General features: G+C 41.4%; 1 protein-coding gene across 1 annotated transcript; it reads left to right on the top strand.

Moving 5' to 3' along the window:
* Positions 1-1,416: 1,416 nt before the first annotated feature.
* Positions 1,417-2,397, top strand: LOC128585795 (transcription elongation factor A protein-like 4). Its single transcript, XM_053591100.1, has one exon. It carries the CDS (start codon positions 1,595-1,597, stop codon positions 2,192-2,194), a length of 600 nt encoding a protein of 199 aa, XP_053447075.1. The 5' UTR covers positions 1,417-1,594; the 3' UTR covers positions 2,195-2,397.
* The last annotated feature ends 11,736 nt before the right edge of the window (positions 2,398-14,133 follow it).

Raw genomic sequence — 14,133 nt, 5'->3', positions numbered from 1 at the left:
AACTTAACTAAGTGGTAGTTAAATCACATCCAACATGTCAGATGTGGTATTTTCTAAAAGAGAACAGACTGCCTTTGGCACTTACTGTGCTGCAATTGATCTGGTGAATTTATTTCGTCTGAATCTCCAACAGCAAGAACAAGCAAAAGCGGCTTACTTTTACTTGGAAAGGATGGCAGAACTCTGCTACTCACTACTTTACCCCAGAGCTTCATTTACACTCTTACCCTCGGTCACTATATAGTCTGCAGGGAACTTGGTTGTTTCTAACATACTGCTCAGACTGTAACTCTGATCTACCATATTAATAGCATCATGCTAATTGGGCCTGATAACAGACAGTAGAAAGTACTCTAGAAACATCAGAAAGACAGATGAATGAAATCTAGAATGTCTGGTCTAGGAGAGAGACGATGAACTCCAGACCAGCTGCGGTCACAAGGACTCTACAGTTGAAAGGAGCAGAATTTATTAGGCCATTCTTTATGCACGACTTTATATCCTCCAGCCCACAGAGGCATTACCACAGCAACCAGTTCTGGACAGGTTTCAAACAAAAGCCTGCTTGATTATTATTTGTACAAAAACAATCTGACAGCACTTTATTTGGGTCCGCATTCTGTAATTGTTGCTTCCTGCTCTGTAAATTCTTTAACAGTAAGGTCTGGGATACCAACAGGAAGCCACCTGCCACCCATGAACAAAATGGAAGTGTAAGATAGTTAATAGTCATGAGGCAATCCTTGCCCAATGTGGTTGGAAGCCAGTGGATAAATGCTTTCATAGTTCATCTCCCCAGTTGGATAGTTTTAAGATGCATTTCATAAGTTAGATCCTCAGAAGGCCTTGGAAGGATTGGGCACCGGCTATCCATTGTGGCTGCCAAATCCCTTAAGCATCATGGAATTGTTATTTCTTTTTCTTCCCCAGACTCTCACTTCTGCTCCTTTGAATATTTCTTAAATAAACTACCTTCATGCACAACTTTGCTTTTTTGGAAAGACTCAGGCTAAGATGATTCTTCACCTGCCATTGTCTGTGCTACTTCACTTATTAAAGGAAACTCAAAACTTATAAGTGGCCGTGGGATCTGAATGGGAACTACCAAATTTTGGGGTAATTTCATCTCCTCGGCCATGGTAGTTGGTCAAAGGATGGACATAGGACACAAGATGGGGCAATTAGAATGCTTTTCCAGATTTTCTCCATCTGGAGCTATTGGAAAAAATAGCCTTCCTTTCTAGTCATAGCACTGTTAAGTATGTAGGTTTTAGCTATTCACAGCATGCCCCCACAACTTGAAGAAATCGGTCTGAGAGAGCAAAGCTGACATCGGAGAAATTTGGAGGTAATACGTAAAATGATAATCCCAAAATATTCTGTATCAATCACCGCTAAATCTAGCTCTAGAGTCCGGGTGTCTGCCCTCTCTGCCTGTGGTTAGGTCCCCGTCTGTTTCTTCCCCTGGGCTCCTAATTGCCGCTCTAGCTTCTTTCAGGTCTCCGTGTCTGTTCCAGCACTCTGCGAGGCCTGAGGAGGAGGAGCAACCTGTCAAGAATCTCTGCAGGACACGAAAAGGAGGGGAAATCTCAACATGGAAAAGCTCTGCAATGAAAATGAAAGAATGCCTTTGAATCAAGGAAAGACAGAAAATGAAGAAAAGCCACAGGATGAGGGAAAGCCAGAAGTAGCTTGTACTCTGGAAGATCAGGAGAAGTTAGAAAATGAGGGAAAGACAGAAGACAAGGAAATGTTAGGGGATGAGGAAAAGCCAGAGAGTGAGGGGAAAGCAAAGGAAGGAGGAAAGCTTGAGAGGGAGGGAAAGTCAGAGAGCAATAAAGAGCCAAAAGAGAAAGAAAAGCCAAAGAGTGAAACAAGGGCTGCAGGAAAGCGCCCAGCTGAGGATGATATACCCAGGAAAGCCAAGAGAAAAACTGACAAGGGGCTGGCCGAGTACCTCAAAGAATATAAAGAGGCTGTACACGATATGAATTTCAGCAATGAAGACATGATAAGAGAATTTGACAATATGGCTAAGGTGGAAGATGAAAAGAGAAAAAGCAAACAGAAACTGGGGGGATTTTTGTGGATGCAAAGAAATTTACAGGATCCCTTCTACCCGAGAGGCCCAAGAGAATTCAGGGGTGGGTGCAGGGCCCCACGAAGGGACATTGAAGACATTCCTTATGTGTAGTGTCCCAGCAGACATTAACCAGGCCCTGTGCTTTAACCTTATGGTAATATTTTACCAGGTGTCCTATTACCAGCAGCCTTTAGACCTAACTGCAGCACTTAAGTTTCAGTAGCAGATTTTCATCTGATGCATGGAAATAATGTTTAATGGTGCATTGTAAAATTAAAAAACACAACTTGTAGAACCAAAAAAAAAAAAAAAAATCTAGCTCTATACACCCTTCACAGTCGCACAACTATGTATCTGTGGGTGCTGCAATAGATTTCTTTTTTTGTTTAAGTTAATTCAAAGTGGGTTTTTTTCACTTGCAACTAAAAGGAGTTCTATATACCCACAGACAACAATGACTTCATGGTAATTATGTTTCATTTTTTTAATAAATTTCATGTGTATACCTTGGGTTAGTGAAATAATTTTCCTTATACTTTACAAGTACAAATAAATTGTACTTGACAGTGCAGCTATGTCTGGGAAACATGATTAAGAAACATACAGAGTGGAGGTCCAGTGTAGCCTTTGCTATCAAATAGACCTACCACTTCTAAATCATGTGACATTGAGCAAACAACATCAGAAAGGGTGTTGACTGTGTTTCTTGGAAGTGAATTAATGGGCCATAATATAGTCTGTCTGAAAGCTTTCGTAGTGACCCAATTTCCTGTAGGGGAAATTGTCCATTTTTATGATTAGGTTTACTAAAATATGGACAACTGTATAAGAAATATGATTAGACAAAAAGGGGAAATGATCTAACGCTGATAGACCAAGTGGGGAAACCCAGCAGGCCTGGCTGTCTAGATTCTTCTTGTTGTCTCCAAGCTACACTCCTTCCTCCTGGGTGTGGCCAGGGCTTTCTCTGGAATGGGGAGCGAGGGGGTTCTCATGACCCACAATCAAACAATGTAGACAAGAAAATTTCTTTAGGTCCAGTCTTTACACAGAATAATTTTAGTTTTATGGCTTTCAGGAAAAGTGTTTTTGATTTCTATGACTGGCCTTGGGAAAAGGGACTCTGATTTCTACGGCTAGCCTGGGGGCAGAATGGGCCTGAGAGGTAGGAGGACAGAGGAAGGTCAGAGAAAAACATTTGCTTCTGAGGCTTTCATTTTGGGATACTGCTTTCTGAACCCCAGGAAAATGTTAGCAAATCAAGGAGCTAGTTAAACTTGTTATAGTAGCTCAATATAATCATTATAGTCTCTCTAAGATACAACTCTGAAAATTAAATAGAATAAAAGAGTTGTTGCTCATTGAAAACTGGGCTGATCCAGTGAATGTCTTTCGTCATCAAATACTCTATTTAGAAAGCCCAAATCTCCAAGCAGAAAAAGTTATTGTAGTAATCCTGTAACATTTTGACTGCCTTTTCCTGAACCGACTGTATATATTGACCTGTGGTAATTTATTTATGTCTTTGTATTACCTCTTCCACTGGATTAAAGTTCAAATTGCCTCGTAAATAGTAAGTAGTCAATATGTGCTGAATTGAAATTGGTAGTTTACCTGGTACTAATGAAGCATAATAGAAGACAATTAAACCTAAGTTATCTTAGCAATCTAATATTTGCTTTACAAAGAGGAGAATATGTTTTTGAAGCTAGACTTATTGTTGCTATTATGAAATTTAAAGATGACATAGGATAACCTAAATTGATATTACACATTTATTCCTAGGAGGCTATTGTTCACCATGACCCTCAAGGCTACCATTTAAGTAATAGATGGCCGTGGCCAGTCCAACAAACCTTCTACCTATCACTGGCCCAAAAAGAGGCATTTTATGGGCTCTTCGTCTTGCATACAAAGGGTAAGCAGCCCCTAAAGCTCTGGAAAATATCTTTGTTTCTTCAAAAACTATATATAACTTGTATTTAGAGAAAGAGAAAGACAGGTTACAAAAGCAATCTGTTCATTTCTAAAAATGTAGAGACTAAAATACATTGAAATATGAAGGAAAATGGAATTAGCTCCTGTAAACATTTTAATGAACAACTTTCCAGTCTTTTTTTCCTGAGCATTTTCTCATAGTTAAGATTATACGTTGTTAGCTCGGCACCCATAGCACAGTGTTTACAGCGTCGGCTATATACACCGAGGTTGGTGCGTTCAAACCCAGCCTGGGCCAGCTAAGCAATAATGACAATTGCAACAGAAAAATAGCCGGGCATTGTGGCAGGTGCCTGTAGTCCCAGCTACTTGGAAGGCTGAGGCAAGCAAATCTCTTAAGCCCAAAAGTTGGAGGTCGCAGTGAGCTGTGATGCCATGGCACTCTACCTAGGTTAACATAATGAGACTCTGTCTCAAGAAAAAAAAAAGAGATTACACATTGTAAGTTCTACTTGGTATCCTGATGTGTGTATATTTATATATGTACATACATATATGCATATAGATGTACACCCACACATATCGGCATGCATTTCTCTGCTGTTCGTGAGTATTCAAGGCAAGACCATAAACAGATAAACATCTCTCAAAGTTGGATCAGGATAACAATTCTCAAGTTCTAGGTCATGGTTAGTCACAGATTCATGTTAGTTACTGGAGCTTTAAAATGTGAAGTTCTTTGGGAGATTATTTACACATATTTTCCAGGGGCAGGAAATGTTTCCTTCGTCCATGTTTGAGGCAGTGACTGGTGCACACGGAATACTTCTGTGCCTTCAGGGGCATGACGCCCAGGGAAGGTGTGCCCGGGCCCAGGGCACGGGTGGCGGTGGCTGCTGCCAGCTGCTGGGTGCTCTGCGCCAAGCCTGTGCCCAGTCCCCTGACTGTTCCCTTCTTCACTGCCGCGTCAAGTGTGGTCTTCCCATGTGTTTGCTCTTCCTTCTCCTCAGCTCGCTCACTCTCTCTCTCTCTCTCTTTGCTTCTATTCTGGAGTCATCTGGGGTATTGTGAAATCTTATTCCAGCCCATGGTTGTATTTTATTTGCTCGAGACCCCTTCTGGACTTCCTGGAATGCCAGTTTCAAGAGAATCTTGTTTGTTCTCCAACACTCACCTCTAAGTATGGCCACTCTTTCCCTGGGCTAAAAGAATGCCCCTTTGCTCCACTGTGAAACAAGAATCCCTGAGATGTTTCAGAGAGAGCAACATTTAATCTGCCTAAATGCCTCTCCTGCTGCACGAAAACTCAACTCTCAGGGGTTCAGCTCTGTGGCTACTACTCTTCCTCCTGTTCCTGGGGCCGTCGTCAGCCACAGTGGACAATGGTTTTTTTATTATTATTTTTTAAATAAAAAATAAGTGCAGCCTCTGACCTGTGTACCTAGCCTTCACATGTTCACTGCCTTTTAAGGCTGCGAGGGCTGGTCGTTCTGCTTTTCTTGCCATCTTCTGCGGACACTGGGGAGCTTTTGGCTTTAACTAGGCCCAGCATTGCTTCCCCTAAGGGCTCAGAGCAGCCACTCACATCTAAGAGTCTGCGTCAAGTATGAACTCCCTCCTAGTTAGAAAGCCTCTTTCTTACTCTGCTAGGACTGTTAGACATCCTGTACACCTGAGACCGCTGCCTCTGGGAAGCAGAGGAAATCCCACAGTCCTCCCGAGCAGTTACAGTCTCGAGACACTCCCCTTAGCTGCAGACACATCCACGGTAGTGCAGGGGTTGCCATCTACTTTAAGCAGAGGTCAGTTTCAGATACTGACTCTCAGAGTTCAGTCATGGGGACAGTGATACTTAGGTTAAAAAATGTTTGTATTGCTAGGCACAATGCCTCATACCTGTAATCCATTTGTATTGTTGGGCACAGTGACTCATGCCTGTAACCCTGCACAGTGGGAGGCTGAGGCAGGTGTATTGCTTAAGCTCAGGAGTTCAAGATCAGCGTGAGCAAAAGCAAGACCCTGTCCCTAAAAAAAAAAAAAGTGTATATTAACTGCTATTTATTAAGGCCCAAGATTTTTCATGTTCTTAACATATGTTTCATTGTAGTCATTACAGGAATCACGCAACCGTAGATATTATTTATCCTAGTCACAGTTGAGTTGAAGCTGAAACAGACTGAGTAACTTCCCCAAAGGTACACAGACAGTACATGGCAAAACTGAGATCCAAACCCGACTGCTCAACTTCAAATTCTGGCTCTTGGTAACCACGCTGACAGCCTCCACAGAGAGAACACAGGCTCCCGCCACAGGAGTAAAAGCACAAGTCACGATATTATAAAACAAGTTCTCCGGAATCTCCTCTGGGCAGTCAGTGATTTACAGGGCCTGACTATGCATGGTACGTTAGCAGGTCAGTGGAGGACAAGCCACATCATGATAAGGCCCTTGCCCTGAAGTTGGTGAGATGACATCAGATTCCTCACTTAATGTGCCTGATGCAACGGTACATTTCAAAACTATTAAGAAATGAGTACAATTGTGATGGATGTGTTACTTAGTTCAATGTACGCATGTCGCATTGTATTTCAAAGCAGTATCCTGAACCCCATAAATGCATCAATGTACAAAGTTATGATTTAATAAAAAAAAAACTGAATATGAGTGCAGGAGTTAAAGGGCAACATCAGCCAGTAACACAGGAGACGCTGCGGGCAGATAACACAGGGAACAGATTATGCATCAAACTCTGTTGTAAGTGCTTTTTAAAAGTCTTTGTTTTTTTGATGTATTAAAAAATGCAGAACACGAAGTTTGTCATTTTATTTATTTATTTAAAGACAGAGTCTCACTTTGTGACCCTCAGTAGAGTGTCGTGGTGTCACAGCTCCCAGAAACTTCAAACTCTTCTTGGGCTCAAGCGATTCTCTTGCCTCAGCCTCCCGAGTAGCTGGGACTACAGGCACCCACCACAGTACCTGGCTATTTTTAGAGACGAGATCTTGCTCTGGCTCAGGCTGGTCTCGAACCTGTGAGCTCAGACAATCCACCCGTCTTGGCCTCCCAAGTGTTGGGATTATAGGCGTGAGCCACCGTGCCCAGCCAAGTTTGTCATTTTTAAATGTACGGCTCAGTGGGATTAAGCACACTTGTGCTGTCATGGAGATGGAGAGAGTCCTGGACCATGGACTGTGGAGTTGAAGCTGCACATGGTCCAGGACTCTCTCCATCTCCAGAAGGTTTTTTGTCATCCCACATGGAAACTCTGCACCCATTAAACGGTGATGTCTGATTTCCCCTTTCCCCCAGTCTCTGCTGACCACTGTTGCGCTTTCTGTCTCTGCGTGTTTAACTACTCCAGATGCTGCAGGCAAGTGGAACCATGTGGTATTTGTTCTTTTGTGCCTGGCTGATTTCACTTAGCATAGCATCTTCTGCATCCGTGTCGTACCGGGGAAAGAATTCATCAACAGATGAGCGGATAAATGAAATGACACATATACACACAATTTTATCATTTATCCAAGCACTTGGACAAGAATTAACTTGTGAGATTTCTATTCTCCTTTGCAGATGAAGAAACTGAGGCTGAGAGAGATCATAGAAATGGCCCAGTAAGTGGTGAATTTGAATCCAGAGGCCTCAGTAAAGAGCCTGAAGTCTTAGCCATTGCGCTCTGCTGTGCCTGTATTTGTAAGCAAGAGGTAGATGTAACTCAACTCTGTATTTTGTAGGGAAATGAGGAAATTTCCTTAGGTTGATTTGCGATAGGAATGCATCATGCGGAATGTGGCTCTGGCCCTGTGCCTTACAAGACATGGAGATCTGGATGGATCATGGGCTGCAAAAACCAAGGCATGGGAGGGCAGGGACAGGACTCACTTTGAGAAAAATGCTTACATAAGGGCTATTTCCCATAGGGAGCCTGGGTGCCAAACCAAAACACCTGCATGAAAGGTCAGGCAAGCAATTACCCAAGCACCTCCCCATAGCCTGCTCTGCAGAAACAGCCTTGTCACTACTGTGCCTCTTTAAAATCAGCCGTCAAGTACAGTGAATTAAAAGGGTTTTGAAATCTGAATATAATTTTCCCTAAACCCTGTGTGCACATCAAGCTTCCCAATCACATGACATTCTGAGTGCTGTAGAAGGACTAGAAATCATGTCATTTCTTTTTAGACAGAATGGATTACAGACCATCCCTGTTTCTTTTTCTTCTTCTTCTTCTCTTTTTTTTTTGTAAATTGTTTCCAACAATACTGTTCGAGATGTTTCCCTATGTTTCACTGCATCATTTATCAACACCACTCAATCACAATCCATCTTTTCACTGTTTCATCTCCTTGAAGTGAGTCTTTCTGCTGAGGTCTGAGTAGGTGAAGACAAGAGGAATAAGTGAGAATTTGCCAAGAGTTACCTGTATTCAAATGGTAGCCCTTAGAGGCTTTAATATTGCAAACTGATTAAAAGCAAAACCTCTGCTTTGTGTGTGTGCGGGGGGTGGGGGGTGTCTCGCTTTGTTGCGCAGGTTAGAGTGCAGTAGTACAGTCATAGTTCACTGCAGCCTTGAACTCCTGGGCTCAAGCAATCCTCCTGTTTCGGCCTCCTACAAATATGTGCCACCACGCCCACATGATTTTAATTTTTTTTTTTTTTTTTTTTTTTTTTAGAGATGGGGGTGTTGCTATGTTGCCCAGGCTGGTCTCAAACTCCTGGCCTCAAGCAGTCCTTCTGCCTGGACTTCTCAAAGTGCTGAGATTATAGGTGTGAGCCACCATGCCTGGCCTCTGCCTTCTTATGTGTCTCCCTCTGAGCCCAGCACAAAGCAGTCACCCAATACTTTGAAAATATTGTCTCCTGAGTGGCAGGGAACTAGAAAGGAGGGCCTGCTTAGAGTGGAGAAGGAACAAGTCCCTGGTTTGGACTTGGCTACTCTGGAGGTTTGACAACCAGCAAATAGTAAGTTTCTGAACATCGAGGTGCTTATTTGAAAAAAGTGAAACATCCTAATCCCTGTTACTAAGAATAAAAATTGACTATTTCTTTCCCTTTTCTTTCTCAGCCCCAAGACTCCTGAGCTTAGATGTGAGACACCCACACTTCAGTCCAGCATAGCTGGCATTGTTTCACTGAATTCCCAGCTCAGTATTAAAGAAAGAAAAAGAAGCTTAATGGCTCACTAATGCTTAATGGTAAACTGAGTGAAAACAGTCAAAGTGCAGTGGGATGGCAGCAGTTGTGTTAGCATTTGTTGGGTACAGAGTTTCAGCTTAGGATGATGAATATCCTGGAGATGGGTAGTGGTCGTGGTTGGACCAATGTGAATATACTTAATGCCACTGTATTATACACTTAAAATGGCTAATACAGTAGATTTTGTATGGTGTACTGTGTATCGTACCACAAAAAATGCTACAGGATGCCCACGATAACTATATATTTCCTGAACCCTTGGGGGTCAGTGGGCTTATTTAGAGGGGGTTGGAAGTTCATGACATGGCAGCACAGACAGGTGAAATGGGCCCAGAGACACAACATGCTCTTTCCTTTTCTCCCTCTGTCCCTCCTTCTCTCTCTCCCTTGATCCATTTCTCTCCCAAATCTCACTCGGAGAGAGATATTAAAATAAAGCTGTCAGTACAGCAGAAGTGGAGGTTGAAAGTGGCCATGACGGAGTAACGAGGGCAACGGGGGAAGAGGTGGGAGCAAGGGCCTTGAGGAGGCAGAACGATCCATAGTTATCGTCAAAGTGGAGACTCTGAGCAAGCAGAGGACAGATGAGAGAGAAAGAGAAGACAAAAATAAGTCAGTTGCAGGAGCAGCTGGGCCACAGGGAGAACAGAAAAGTGGGGAGCAGCTAAGGGATGTTGGCGGGGAAGCCCTATGTTGAGGGTCTCCAGCAGCTGCTGCTCCTCGTGTGGGGTCCATGAAGCCCATCAGCTCTAATTTCCTCTCTTCTGATAGCATACCTATGGATTTTAATTAATTTTTGTTCTTTACATTACAAGAGTTGGCTTGGGCCCATAGCAAAGTGATTATGCCAGCCACAAACACTGAGGATGGCAGGTTTGAAGCCAGCCCAGGCCAGCTAAAACAACAATGACAAATGCAACGAAGAGATAGCTGGGCATTGGGCAGTACCTGTAGTCCCAGCTACTTGGGAGGCTGAGGCAAGAGAATTGCTTAAGCCCAGGTGTTGGATGTTGCTATGAGCTGTGACACCACAGCACTCTACCAATGGGGACATAGTGAGACTCTGTCTCAAAATATATATATATAAATAAATTAATTACAAGAGTTAAGTAAATTCGTTCACATTTAAAAACTTACTTTTAGGAGCTCTTATTAAGAACATTGGGCTGAATTTTTAAGGTGCTCATAATAATAAGTGACACTTAGAGACTTTTTTTTTCTTAACAAGGTTATGAAACTTTACTGAGCTGTTTGTATAGTTCTGCCAACATAAGCACAGGGTAGCAAGTTTGCAAACTTAATCGTTACACCATCATACCATGACAGCTGATGATCACTCCAGAATGAGTTCAAATATTCCTTTGAGGGGTGGACTAGGCCCTGGCATTGTATCAGGGAGTTCTTTACAGTTGTAGATACTAGTCCTTTGGGAATACCAGTTCCTCAAGTTCTTGCAATAAATAGTATTACAGTTCTTGCAGAGACTGAGAACTGTTATCCCAAAGAGCTCCCTTGGAAATAGAAGCCTTACAGGTGAATGTTTGTGACACATACTATAATTTGATCCTCTTTCCCATTTTTTTCTTTTTTTTTATTGTTAAATCATAGCTGTGTACATTTGTGCAATCAAGGGGTACAATGTACTGGTTTCATATACAATCTGAAATATTCTCATCAAACTGTTCAACGTAGGCTTCATGGCATTTTCTTAGTTATTGTATGTAGACATTTGTATTCTCCCTTTAGTAGGCTTCGCCTGTACCCATTCTAAGATGCACCGTAGGTGTGGCCCCACCCATTACCCTCCCTCCACCCTAGCCTCCCCCCTCCCTTGCCCTCCCTTGGCCCTTTCCCCATATTCTTGTGCTATTGTTGGGTTATAGCCTTCATGTGAAAGCTATAAATTAGCTTCATAGTAGGGCTGAGTACATTGGATACTTTTTCTTCCATTCTTGAGATACTTTGCTAAGAAGAATATGTTCCAGCTCCATCCATGTAAACATGAAAGAGGTAAAGTCTCCATCTTTCTTTAAGGCTGCATAATATTCCATGGTATACATGTAGCACAATTTGCTAGTCCATTCCTGGGTCGATGGGCACTTGGGCTTCTTCCATGACTTAGCAATTATGAATTGGGCTGCAATAAACATTCTGGTACAGATGTCTTTGTTATATTGTGACTTTTGGTCTTCTGGGTATAAACCTAGTAAAGGAATTATAGGCTCGAATGGCAGGTCTATTTGTAAGTCTCTAAGTATTCTCCAAACATCCTTCCAGAAGGAACGTATTAGTGTGCATTCCCACCAGCAGTGTACAAGTGTACCCTTTTCTCCACATCCACGCAACATCTCTGGTTTGGGGATTTTGTTATGTAGGCTACTCTTACTGGGGTTAGGTGATATCTCAAAGTAGTTTTGATTTGCATTTCTCTGATGATTAAGGATGATGAGCTTTTTTTCATGTGTTTGTAGATTGTGCATCTGTCTTCTTTAGAGAAGTTTCTCTTCAAGTCCCTTGCCCACCCTGAGATGGGGTCATGTGTTCTTTTCTTGCTAATACGTTTGAGTTCTCTGTGGATTCTGGTTATTAGACCTTTATCGGAGGTATAACCTGCAAATATTTTCTCCCATGCTAAGGGCTGTCTACTTGCTTTACTTACTATGTTCTTGGCTGTGCAGAAGCTTTTTAGTTTGATCAGGTCCCAGTAATGTATTTTTGATACTGCTTCAATTGCCTGGGGAGTCCTCCTCATAAAATATTCACCCAGACTGATTCCTTCAAGAGTTTTCCCTGCACTTTCTTCAAGTATTTTTATAGTTTCATGTCTTAAGTTTAAACCTTGTATCCAGTGAGAGTCTATCTTAGTTAATGGGAAAGGTGGGGTCCAGTTTCAGTCTTTTACAGATGGCCAGCCAGTTCACCCAGCACCATTTGTTAAATAGGGAATCATTTCCCCACTGAATGTTTTTAATTGGCTTGTCAAAGATCAAATAATGGTAAGTAGCTGGATTCATCTCTTGGTTCTCTATTCTGTTTCAGACATCTACTTCTCTGTTTTTGTGCCAATACCATGCTGTTTTGATCACTATCGATTTATAGTACAGTCTCAGGTCTGGTAGCGTGATTCCTCCAGCTTTGTTTTTATTGCTGATTAATGTTTTGGCTATTTGAGGTTTTTTCTGATTCCATATAAAACGAAGTATTATTTTTTCAAGATCTTTAAAATATGACAATGGAGCTTTAATAGGAATTGTATTAAAATTATATATTGCTTTGGGTAGTATGGAGATTTTAACGATGTTGATTCTTCCCAGCCATGAGCATGGTATGTTTTTCCATTTGTTAACATCTTCAGCTATTTCTTTTCTTTTCTTTTTGGCCAGGGCTGGGTTTGAACCCACCACCTCCAGCATATGGGACTGGCACCCTACTCCTTGAGCCACAGGCGCCAACCAGCTATTTCTTTTCTTAAAGTTTCATAGTTCTCTTTATAGAGATCTTTCACATCCTTTGTTAGATAAACTCCCAAATATTTCATCTTCTTTGGCACTACTGTGAAAGGAAGAGAGTCCTTGACTGTTTGTTTTGGCTTGGCTATTGTTGGTATATATAAAGGCTACAGATTTATGGGTGTTGATTTTGTAGCCTGAGACATTGCTGTATTCCTTGATCACTTCTAAAAGTTTTGTAGTAGAATCCCTAGTGTTTTCCAGATATATGATCATGTCATCTGCGAAGAGTGAAAGTTTGATCTCTTCTGACCCTATGTGGATACCCTTGATCACCTTTTCTTCCCTAATTGCAATGGCTAAAACTTCCATTACAATGTTAAAGAGCAATGGAGACAATGGGCAACCTTGCCTGGTTCCTGATCTAAGTGGTAATGATTTCAATTTAACTCCATTCAATACGATATTGGCTGTGGGTTTGCTATAGATGGCCTCTATCACTTTAAGAAATGTCCCTTCTATCCCAGTTTTCTTAAGTGTTCTGATCATGAAGGGATGCTGGATATTATCAAAAGCTTTTTCTGCATCAATTGAGAGAATCATATAGTCTTTATTTTTTAGTTTGTTTATGTGCTGAATTACATTTATAGATTTACGTATATTGAACCAGCCTTGAGACCCTGGGATAAATCCCACTTGGTCATGGTGTATAATTATGTTGATGTGTTGTTGGATTCTGTTTGCTAGGATCTTATTGAGTATTTTTGCATCAATATTCATTAGTGATATTGGTCTACAATTTTCTTTTCTTGTTGGCTCTTTCCCTGGTTTGGGGATCAAGGTGATGTTTGCTTCGTAGAATGTGTTGGGTAATATTCCTTCTTTTTCTATATTTTAGAAGAGGGTTAGTAATATAGGTACTAGTTCTTCTTTAAAGGTTTGGTACAATTCTGACATAAAGCCATCTAGTCCTGGGCTTTTCTTTTTAGGGAGATTTTGTATAGTTGATGGTATTTCAGAACTTGATATAGGTCTGTTCAACATTTTCACTTTGTTCTGGCTAAGTCTTGGTAGATGATGTACTTCCAAGTATTGGTCGATTTCTTTCAGATTTTCATATTTCTGAGAATAAAGTTTCTTATAATATTTTTTAAGGATTCTTTGAATTTCTGAGGGGTCAGTTGTTATTTCATCTTTACCATTTCTGATTGATGAAATTAGAGATTTTACTCTTTTTTTCCTGGTTAGGTTGACCAAAGGTTTATCTATTTTATTGATCTTTTCAAAAAACCAACTTTTGGATTTATTGATCTGTTGTATAATTCCTTTGTTTTCGATTTCATTTAATTCTGCTCTGATTTTGGTTATTTCTTTTCTTCTGCTGGGTTTGGGGTTGTAATGTTCCTCCTTCTCCAGTTGCTTGAGACGTCCCATTAAGTTATTAACTTCCTCTCTTTCCATTTTCTCGAG

Source organism: Nycticebus coucang, chromosome 5 (assembly GCF_027406575.1).
Source record: "Nycticebus coucang isolate mNycCou1 chromosome 5, mNycCou1.pri, whole genome shotgun sequence".
NCBI lineage: Eukaryota > Metazoa > Chordata > Mammalia > Primates > Lorisidae > Nycticebus > Nycticebus coucang.
This window is presented reverse-complemented; position numbering and strand designations above follow the sequence as displayed.

Excerpts from the sequence above, each read along its gene's own strand:
- LOC128585795 (XM_053591100.1), top strand. The coding sequence starts at position 1,595 with ATGGAAAAGCTCTGCAATGAAAATGAAAGAATGCCTTTGAATCAAGGA.